Below are 12,075 nucleotides of genomic sequence, written 5' to 3'. Positions count from 1 at the left end.
AATAACAATTAATCTTCATACTTCTTAAGATTTTTATTTTAATAATAGTACACAAAAGTGCAATAAAAGTTTTATTTGTTATTTTTATTTGTTTATCTTTTTATGGATAATAAGTGCGATTAGGAATCTTTGAACCCATTTTGAAACATAATTGAAAGAGTTGAGCCAAAGCCCGATTTATCATCTACCATTCTTTCAAGTCCAACATCTATACTTTAAAAATAATGATTAGGCCATAATACCTGGTTTATATCCCAAATCATTTGTTTTAAAATATGATTAGGCGATATTAGCTTCAACTAAAAAAATCATATGTATTGGTTTAGAAAAATTCTTAGCATGTAAGCATAATAGGTATATTTTTATCATTTAAAACAAATGTGAAGTACTCATCTTAAGTTGGACATTTTACGATGATTTCAATATTTTTTTAATAGCATAATTAGCTTTTTATCTAGAATATTTGAAGATCATTTAGAGTTTTTAGTCACCATAAAACTATATTTTTTCTTTTTACAATTAATTTTTTAAAATGTCTCTGCGATAAAATGATGAGTCCACTGTGATTTATTTTTAGGTCTAAACTGTGTTTTCTTGATTTTTATAATAATATGTATTTTTATGCTTGGATACACGTGTTAAATGTCTTATCTTGTTTAATTATCTAAATTTATTAATATGTGATATTGTTTGATTTTACACTTTTTTTATGATTGTTTTAGTGTGTTTGGTTTTATGCGTCATAATTTTTTCATTATTTTTAGTATTTTATGTGTTTGGATTGGATATGATTTGCCCATGCACTTATAACACAAATCTTATTTTGCATACATGTTATTCATAGGTTAGAAGAGGTTCTTAATCAAGTAATGAGAGATCCTTTTAAGACCAATTTAGTTAATTAACCTACCTTTATATACAATGACTAAAACCTTCCCTTTGAAAGTTTTCATGTATTATCACTACTTCATGTTCAACTGGTCATTTTTATCTTATTTTGATGAATATTCATATTCATACAAGTTCTTTTTTTTTTTTAGTTTTTATAGGTAAAAAATAAGAGAATAAACATAAATAATAATTCAAAGGTCCGATCTTCTTAAAGTCATGGAAGATGAACAAAGAAACTTTTTTTTAGCTAATTACTAAAAGAAAGATGGAATTTATGAGAAATGAGATAGCTAGACTCACTGATTTTCTTAAATACAATTACTAGATTAGACCATTTAGCGAAACAAAAGACCTTTTAACAGTGATAATATTTTAGTAGTGTGCCCTTTACAACATGTCTTCATAGTTAGTGGAATTCTATATATACCACTTGGCTTTCATTCATATCTGATACAAGCTCTACAGTAAAAATTTGTATTCCACCTTGAACCACTTAACCAAAGGTTTCTAAGAGTGACAATTAATGTGTAATTCCTAAGAGTCCTCTTTTGATGCCATTGTCTTCTTAACAAATGAAACTAACCCCTAACCCTTTACTAAAACCTTCTTTAAAATAAATTATAAATCAAAAATAAAAAAAAATAAAAGCTAAAAAAATTCTTGATAATTAAAGAATGTCTAAGAGCAATTAAAGAACATCTATGAAAAATAAAATACATGGATGTATATGAATTTGTAAATGCATATAAAATATGCTTAACACCAGATGTAGTCTTTCTATGAAAGTTCAAGGTGTCTCAATTTGCCTGATATATAAATGTTAAGTATTCTAAGATCTATTTAAGTATTTATTGTAGCAAAATGTTAGAAATTATTAAAGATGATAAACTTTTTATTTACTTTTTCTATGAAAGTTTAAGTGGATATTTCCTTTCTTGGTATATTAGCCTAGATGAAAATAAGATTAGGCAATGGACAAATCTAGTTGAATCATTCATGCTCTAGTATAAGTTTAACATAGAAGTGACTTTAAATATATTTAACCTTTAAAGCATGAGAAAAGAAAACAATGAGTTAATCAAAGAACATGCTTCAAGGTGACATGGAATGACTTTATGAATTAACCCTCGTTAATTAGAGAAAAAATTTATCTTTATTTTCATTAGCACATTTAAATATACTTAATGGTAACTTCTTATTTTATTTTATTAATATGATGATTGTAACAAAAAAAATTAAGCAAAGTTTGAAATTTAAAAGGGTCGAAAACTCATTAGTAAAGCTTGGTTTCATGATGAAGGATATATTATAAAATAACCCTCAAATTGGGAATCTTAACCATAAAAATCCTAATGTTTTCCTTCACCATCATGTTTGGTCATGGAGTGGTGTGGCATTGATAAATTCTTGAATACCATTATCAAAGATCGATATACATTTTCCTCTTAATATTATTTACCAACATCTTCTAAATACAAAACACATTACCCTAATCTTGATGATTAGTACTTAAAAGTACATTTTTATCATGGTTTTATATCATCATTTTGCACTTGAAGTATCAATAACTCCTTAACTAAAGCATGTTTTATAATAATATATCTAATAATATAAGATACCTTTAATTTGTGGTAAATGTTCATTTTAAATGCAGGCCTATCACATAAATGAAAGGATTGATTGATGACTTTAAGAACTTAAATTGCAAGGATAAAGAGATGGCCAAACTTAGAAAAGAGATGTCGGTGCAATCCAAACCGGAACACTGTTCGGTAATTAGGTCATATCTGGAGCTATATATCTCAGATTTAGGTCCAATTTATATGGATAGAAAGGTAAGACATAGGCCTACAACTTTCATATGGAGCCCAAGATCTAAAAAGGCCATTTTCAAGTCCAAATTGTAGCAACAATAAAGAAGCCCGAATCTGTCTTCCAGCCCGAGCACTGTTTAGTATTTTGGCCGTATCTGCAGTTCTAGAAGTCCAAATGAGCGGAAATTTTTACACAAGAAATCTGAGACAATTGTCTACAACTTTCATGTTTTCAACTGACTCCAATTTTGACGTTATCAATGACGTTTTGGGCAGACAAGAGAAGATAAGGATTGTCACCAAGTCAAAAGTTGGCCACCCACTTATCAATTAGTCATCAAATCAATAGTTCACAATTTTGGCCTATAAAAGGAGACATTTGCCATGCATTTAGGCATCTTGGTGTTCAGATCAAGATCATGCTCTTGCTTTCTCTCTTTGTATTTTTTGTAATGTTTATGCTTTGCTTTCATTAATATTAAGTTTATGCTTTTCATTTCCTTTCCTTTACTTAGTTAGCTTTTATGTTCTTATTTTGTTTATCTATTTTTCTTTCTTTCATTATGTCTAGCTAAGTTAATTATGTCAAGGTGAAAAGGCTACACTAATGGTGTAAGAATAAGTATAGTGTAAACTTAATATGGACTTTAATGTTTGATACTAACATGTTTTATATTTGTTATCTTGTTCACTCTTTAATACTTTGCTTGTTAAATAACTAATCTTGATTTATGTTGTATAACACTTGGTACAACAAATGCTTGGCACTTTCATAGCCCATAATGTATGGTATAACCGACACCTGAGCTATGAAAGGAACTTGATTTGTTGTTAACATAAGTTATAATCATGAATGCTTGACGAGATTTACAAGTATTAACATTAATTGAATAAGATGACTAATGTAATCATGTTAACAATATATAATCTGATTGGAACCTCCTTTGTGTGTGGTTTCCAATTCAATAATAATATGTTAACAATCTATAATCCAATTGGAACCTTCTTTATGTGTGGTTTCCAATTGAATAATAAGAGTTTATATTATACTTGTTTGACATACCATTAATGGAATCTCTAACCTTGACAATTTTTATTATCATTGTTTAATCGTTACATTAATATTCCTTTTCCAAGTTCTCATCATCATCTTCTTCTTCTCTTTCTTTATTATTATTATTACTATTACTATTATTATTATTAATACTACTAATACTACTACTACTACTACTACTAGTATTATTATTATTATTATTATAGTTATTGTTATTATTGTTATTATTGTTGTTTATAATTGTTGTTTATAATTTGTACAATCAACCTCCCTGTGGTTCGACCCCGGTCTTGCCGGGTTATTTATTACTTCGACACTCCTGCACTTGGGAGAAGACATCAACCTTTTCGTCGTGTCACTTGACAAATCTTATTAGTTCACCATACCTAAGGTGGTATGATCCAAGTACTAAATATAAATATAAAAATGTGGTTTCGAGTCATTTATTAAAAAATTACAAGAATTATAGATATCAATAATTTAGAGCACTACAGCTCGAGAAATGTCTACATTACTAAGCAGTGCTGCTGGTGGACATAGTGGATAGCCCTCATGCTCTTGTCTGGATGAAATCTCATTTTTACCATTCGAATTTGAGCTGGTCCTCTCATGAAAGTTGTTGGAAATTATTTTTTCCTTCCACCCACCAAAGTTTAGATTGTTTGGACTTCTAGAACTTCAGTTATGGGTAAAACTCTGAGTAATGTTCAGGCTGGATTACAAGACAGATTCAAACTTCTCTTTTGTAGCCAAACTTTGAATTTGAAAATGGCAAATTTGGGTCTTTCCACCATGAAAGTTGTAGGCCTATTTTTTTTTTTTATCTTTCTAGCCATATAAATTAATATAAAATCCAATATCTATAGCTCTAGATATGATCCGATGATTGAACAGTGTTTGAATTTGAAGTGAATCGGCATCTCCTTCGTAAGCTTAGCTTTTTCTCTATCCTTTCACTTTCAATAGTTAATCACAACAATCAAGTCTTTGAATTATGAGAATATCTGCATTTAAAATGAGCATTTATCATAAATTAAAGGTATTTTATATTATCAGACTTGTTATTATAAAACATGCTCTAGTTAAGGAGTTATTGATACTTCAAGTTCAAAATGATGACATAAAACCTTGATAAAAATATATTTTTAAGTACTAATCAATACTATATCAACACCAATCTATCATCAACATAGAAAATGATCGATCAAGATGATATAAGAGGCATTAGATAGTGATATCAAATCACAAATGTTTGACTGAAGGAGTTAATATAAAAATAGAATAAGTATTGCATTGTCATACTGTTTTTGTTATTAAACTTTATGAATAAGATTATTAAAATCTTGATTTTTTTTTCATATGTTTTAGGATTAAGTTGTATTTTTTTAATAAAATATACTTTTCTATCTTATTATTAATTTGAAACTACGTGATGTATATTTAAATGCAACATGGAAAAGTCATTGAAAATTAGTTTCAAGACATGTCAAGCCAATATTAAGAGGCAATGCTTCTTATTAAAACTCAATTTTTTTTCTTTTTTTTTTAATAAATTAGAAAAAGGTGAGGTCTTAGCTCTAACCTTCTTCACCTCTAAAATTACCTTTACTATGTCTAATAAAATTTATATATAAAAAAATCTTACTTAAAATAAGTTCAAAACAAAACCAAATAATTTAGTGATACAAATGACAATAAATATTTTGTATTTAGATCATGATCTCATTGATTAATAATGCTTTTTGAATAAAACTAAAATTTATCAATATAAACATATATGATTTTAAGATGAAAAAATAATATTTTTAATACATAACTCACAAATAAAAATATATCTTTTTATTGTTGTGATTTGAACCTAAAATATATTTTTTGAGATAATTATCCGTTCTAGTATTACCCGAATAAACTCATTTAAATTGTTAAGGTTATAAAAAATACACTATTTATATATATATATACAATGAAGACTTAAGTTTTATATAAACCAGTGTATTTTTTTTAAAAAAATAAGATAGCATGAGAGGATTTGTGTAATTTCCCCTTAATGTAAAAATCAATTCAAGTGTTTTAGATTTTAATTTTTTAAAGGAGCAATTATAATTGAAACTTAATATTTTTTTTAAATAAAAATTCTTAATTAAAAATTTAAAATAACATATAATAAATACTTTGATATCATAAGACTGATTTAATTTATTATTATTATTATTATTTTTCATTTTTTTTTTTGGGGGGTGGGGGTGCGGGGCCGCATTTATTTTTCCTGAAGTAATTTACATAAATGACGTTTATATAAATAAAGGCAGAGAATTCGACGGTTTTCGGTTTCTCTCACCGTGTTTTGTTCTCTCACAAATTCCCAAATTTGAAACCCTAATTTATCGACTTCAGATCCGCTTGCAAATTGAATTTTCGTCTTTTGATTTGTATTAGGTGATTAGTTATTCTTACTAAGAACCATCAGAAAATGGATGGCAACAAAGACGATGCGTTGAAATGCTTGGAAATCGGCAAAGAAGCCCTCGAATCCGGTGATCGAAGCCGTGCTTTAAAATTCATCACCAAAGCTCGCCGCCTGGATCCTACTCTCTCCGTCGACGATCTCTTATCTGCGGCGGAAAAGGATGAGCCAAATAAAACGGCGGCTGCAGACATTAATAATGGGTCCACAACAGCCACGGCCTCAAACGAATCCAAAGTTCGCCAAAGGGGGTCGTCGTCATCATCATCATCATCATCATCATCATATACAGGGGAGCAAATTTCGATTGTGAGAGAAATCAGGAAGAAGAAGAATTACTATGAGATTTTGGGATTGGAAAAGTCTTGCTCTGTAGAAGATGTTCGAAAAGCATATCGAAAACTATCACTGAAAGTCCATCCTGATAAGAACAAGTCTCCTGGAGCTGAGGATGCATTTAAAGCTGTTTCGAAAGCGTTCCAGTGCCTTAGCAATGAAGAGAGCAGGAGCAAGTATGATGTTACCGGAACTGAAGAGCCTCTCTACGAGAGACGCTCTCCCAGTCGTAATCGTCATGGATATTATAATTATAACGATGATTTGGATCCTGACGAGATATTCAGGCAATTCTTCTTTGGAGCGGGGATGAGGCCTGCCACCACCCAGTGTCGGAGTTTTAATTTTGGAGCAGGCATGGGTGGCCCTAGAACGGATCATAATGGATCTGGCTTTAACTTCCGTGCATTGATTCAATTGCTCCCGGTTCTTCTTATTTTCCTTTTCAACTTTCTACCGTCATCTGAGCCTATTTATGCCCTTTCCAGGTCCTATCCTTATGAGTACAGGTTTACTACGCAGAGAGGGGTTAATTTTTATGTGAAGAGCACTAAGTTTGAGAAGGATTATCTACCGGGTACCCATGAGAGGGAGGCGCTGGAAGCCAAGGTGGAGAAGGACTACGTCTCTGTCCTTGTGCAGAATTGTAGGTTTGAGTTGCAGAGGAAGCAGTGGGGTTTCGTAAGGGAGACTCCTCATTGTGAAATGTTGCAGCAGTTTCAAGATGGGGAATCGGTGGCTTGATGGAAACTTTTAAGGTTTAATTTCATCTACTTGTAGTTTTGGTCTTAAATACTTGGTACTTTTGCTACTTAAGGATTGCTTCTGATGATGTAATATTTGGTAGATTATGGCCTCATAAGCATGCAAATTCGCAAGCAACACTTCTTTTATATTTATTTTCGACATGTTTCTTCTTTGGGAAATAGCAGTTTATAATGGGGAATGTAATCCTAATTGAATAGGAGTTGTTTGTGTATTGATGCTTGACTTCATTACTTAAAGCAGCTTTATCGGGCCTGGCTGAATTGACTTATTCCATAGAGGCAACAAACTTTTTTTACCATTACATGTGTTTTTTTCCTTGTTTTCTTGAGTACAGTCCGCCTTGTTATTTTAGGATTGATTTGTTGTGATTGTTCATTATCTCACCTCGCTGCCAATAAAGACACCTTAAAAACCTGTACTACAGAATTAATTGATTTGTTGCTGCTACCTGGCTTTACATGTGCAAAAAAAGCAATTTTTTATTCATTGGTTGTCTTTTTTTCATAAAATATTGTTTCCTTTGGCCATTTACTAGTAATGTGTGGGAACTCTTGGTTTAGAGGTTTTATTCCTTTTCTTTTGCAGAATTCTTTGTTTTCAGTACCTGGTCAACCTAAATTTGAAGAAATATGCTGAGAGTTTGGAATTTGCAGAAGAAATGAAGAATAATACTTGGGTGTTGTCAGATTAAATTTTCTCAATCTGGATCTTGTCTATAACCTTTCAAGCCTTTAGGTCACGTATTTGATTTTCATTTTTTCTGCCTTGTGTATGTGCTATTGATTTTCCTTAGAAAAAGTGTTTAACTCTATCTTTGAATGCTTTCTGCAATGTACATGCATCGAGCCATATTTATTCCATCTATACCTAGACTACATGTTATGATTTATCTTATATGATCTATGATATCCTTTGATGTTTCCCGTGATTTGAGATATTTTCTCATGCACTTGATGGAGATGAAGTTATTGATGTTTTTACATTGATATGGATGTGAGCTTCTCCAGTTGTGAGAGAATTTGCTGCATATCATTGCTTTGAGTGAAGGCATTTTCTTTGACTAGAGATGCATGGTTTATTTACAATGGCTCATTTTTCGTTAGGTTCATTGTTTAGGCTTTGATAGAAACTTCACATAATTATATCACATGCATGTTTTTTTGGCAAGAAGTTCAGTAATGTATCTTATATTGGGAGAAATTTTTGCTCAATTGTGGTATTTGTTTCATATGTTTTTTACATGAATCGTTGGGCTTTCTTTTGTACATTAATCCTTCACATGTTTTAAGAACTAGGAAATTTGTATTTTGCTACTGATTTTTATTGTAATTGAATTTCAATTGATGTCCAAAGGCGGTTTGAGTGAATCTGCTAGTTTTTGCTAGCTTTGGGAACTCCTGCATGTTGGATGGAAGGTTAATTTGTGGTACAAAGCGACCTTTTCTATTTTATTTTTGGTTCAATCGTTAGCATTCTACCAATTGAGTTTCTGAATCCCTCTCTGCACTTTGAATAGAGTTCTCGATATTTTTCATGGTACAAACATAGCAATTAGCATGATTATAAATCAGGTGTCTTATCATTGATCAAAGGTAGTCATTTTACGTCTTGACCTATTGAGATATTTGAATTTTGTTCTTTCTTCTTGTTGAACGATAAAATGCTGAAGCAAAATCTGAACTATGTCAATGGTGCTCTGTTGAACTTCCAAATATTTTGAGACCGCCGCGTGAAATGGCTAGCAGAATCTTTTGCCTATGCGACTTGTGAATTAAACCTTCTTGCTTTGAGCTCCTTATGGTTTCGTCACTGGTATTTTTATAAGCATTGCTCGAGGACAAGATATACCGCGTGGAATTTCTATTTATAAGTAGTCCCCTAACTAATTGGGTTTGATACGTCTTCTTCACATTTCAAACAAAATTTCCCATCAAGCCCTGGAGGCTAAATGGATGATCCTCCATGAAATCAGGTGAGCATGACGCTATCCAGAAGTATTTGCTCTACTGTTAAAGCTGCTCGTATTTGGTTAGTTTCAAGTTTTGTGCAGGAGCGGCTTGCGTTTTCCTAGATAGCAGTCTTTTAGTGCCAGTTTTGGATGAGTGCATATATTGTTTTTCCACGCCAAGAACATTACAAAATATACTAAAAAAGAGCTAGTTAAATTATTTTAGTTTTAATTGCAGCCTTTAATGCTCAAATTGGTAGTTAGTTTTTAAAAACTTGTTAAAAAGATAAACAATTCAACAAAGGAGTAAACTATGAGGTAAAACTTTAATTAAATTTAGCTTGTTTGTATGTTATGCGCTTATAATAAATTTGTTGAACATTTTTTTTTTTTATCTTAAACTAATAAAAATGATTATGCAAAACACCAAGATCTCAAAGTATCTTATTAAACTATACTAATAAGCTTCACGAACAAGTAATTCATGCATAAAATAATTACAAACACATAATTTTTTTAAAAAAGACAAATAACTATCACACTTATAAATTTATCAAATATCAAATTCTCACATGTTTTATAAACCTGAGCGAAATCATCATTATTATATAAATCTTTCATAAACTTAAATCCTAATAATTTTACTTTTAAAATTGAAAGAGGTGTATACCTTCGCAATAATGGATTAACCATTATATTTTCCATACCTTATATTTTATAATATATGGAAATGTTTTTATAAATTTAATCAACTTGATATATTTACAGTTTAGCTTCATTTAGCCCTTAGATGATTCAATAATTTGTGATATGAATGGATCATGAATTCCTTAAGCCATAAGTAATATTTCTAAGTCTTGAACTTATCAAAGTGTAAATCTCCTTATTATAAGTATGATAATTTAATACCCCCACCATTGAGCTTTTCGCTAAAATAAATCATGAGTTATTTTTTCTATATTAAAACAGCTCAAATACTTGTTCATAAGGCATCATATTCAATATCAAAAGTTTTTGTAAAATTAGGTAATTATATCAATAAAGCAAAATCAAATTTTTCTTTAACAAGTTAAATGCATGCTCTTGTTCTTTACCCTATTTAAATCCTATTGAATTTTTAACAATTTCAATTAAAAGTGTGGTTAAAGTGCTGAAATATTTAATAAATCTCCTATAAAAATTAGCCAAATCATGAAAACTTCTTTCCTCTATAATTAACTTAGGTATAAGTCATTCTTAGATAGTACTTATTTTTTCCTCATCCATTTCAATACCTTTGCACTAATAACATGACTAACAAGGATAATTTTCTCTATACAGATGTTACACCATTTCAAATTAGCATATGAACATTCTTCTCTTAAAATATTTATCATATTTTTTAAATATTCAACATGCTCATCTAAACTTTTGCTATAAATTAGAATGTCATCAAAATAAACTATAACAAATTTACCTATAAAATTGCATAAAATATGACTCATTAATATCATGAAAGTAAGAGGTACACTAATAAATCTAAAATGCATAACTAACTACATATACAAATTATATTTAATTTTAAAGGCAATTTTCCATTCATCTTCATCTTTCATTCTAATTTGATGATATCTATTTTTTAAATTAATTTTAGAAAACACATAGGATTCATATAATTTATCTAACATATAATCAAGTTTAGAAAACACATATTGATTATACGACAATCAACACACATTCTCCAAGTCTCATTATTTTTTGGTACCAATAACATTGTAAATATACATTTTCTACAACTTTTATATACCCTTTTAACATTAGCATCTCTACTTTTCTTTGAAGTTCTTTTGTCTCATCAAGATTACTTTTATAGGTTGGTCGATTAAGTATTATCACTTTAGACATATGATCAATTTGATATTCAGTTCCTCTAATAGGGGACAATTCACTAAAAATCTCATCAGGAAAAATATATTTATAATCCTGCAATAAAAAAAATACTAATACTGGAAATACAAGGATCAAGTTCATTAGTATTAAAATATGTCTCATTATACATAAATAAAATCATATACATGACATAAAAATAAGCATTCTTAATTTTTTTTTTTTTTTGCATAAAAACTAATATGTTTCTTAATTTTTTCCACTCTTTTATTTTCTCACCTTTTATTTCTTCTATCATCCTTTTATTTTTCTTTTCTTAGTCGAAACCCAATTTTTCTCTACACTGGCTAAATCTTTTCTCTCAGTGCTTCTATTATTTTCCCTTTTCTTTACATCTTTACATGGTTGTTTTGAGCTTTTAGCTTCACCTTCTGATTAGTACTTAAAAGTGCATTTTTATCAAGGTTTTATATCATCATTTTGCACTTGAAGTATCAATAACTCCTTAACTAAAGCATGTTTTATAATAATATATCTAATAATATAAGATACCTTTAATTTGTGGTAAATGTTCATTTTAAATGCAGGCCTATCACATAAATGAAAGGATTGATTGATGACTTTAAGAACTTAAATTGCAAGGGCAAAGAGATGATCAAAATTAGAAAAGAGATGTCGGTGCAATCCAAATTGGAACACTGTTCGGTAATTGAGTCATATCTGGAGCTATAGATCTCAGATTTAGGTCTACTTTATATGGATGGAAAGGTAAGATATAGGCCTACAACTTTCATATAGAGCCCAATATCTAAAAAGGCCATTTTCAAGTCCAAATTATTGCAACAACAAAGAAGCCCGAAGCTGTCCTCCAGCCCGAGCACTATTCCGTATTTTGGCCATATCTGGAGTTCTAGAAGTCCAAATGAGCTGAATG

The 12,075-nt window shown here is 29.9% G+C and overlaps 1 protein-coding gene across 1 annotated transcript; it reads left to right on the top strand.

Moving 5' to 3' along the window:
* Positions 1-6,078: 6,078 nt before the first annotated feature.
* On the top strand, positions 6,079-8,221 carry LOC105119094 (chaperone protein dnaJ 49-like). The gene is made up of 2 exons (XM_011017194.1): positions 6,079-7,317; positions 7,913-8,221. Exon 1 carries the CDS (start codon positions 6,230-6,232, stop codon positions 7,301-7,303), a length of 1,074 nt encoding a protein of 357 aa, XP_011015496.1. The 5' UTR covers positions 6,079-6,229; the 3' UTR covers positions 7,304-7,317; positions 7,913-8,221.
* Positions 8,222-12,075: the final 3,854 nt, after the last annotated feature.

Source organism: Populus euphratica, unplaced genomic scaffold (genome assembly GCF_000495115.2).
Source record: "Populus euphratica unplaced genomic scaffold, PopEup_1.0 scaffold2469.1, whole genome shotgun sequence".
Classification (NCBI taxonomy): Eukaryota; Viridiplantae; Streptophyta; class Magnoliopsida; order Malpighiales; family Salicaceae; genus Populus; species Populus euphratica.
Note: the sequence above shows the minus strand (reverse complement) of the source record. Positions and strands in the feature narration are given on the sequence as shown.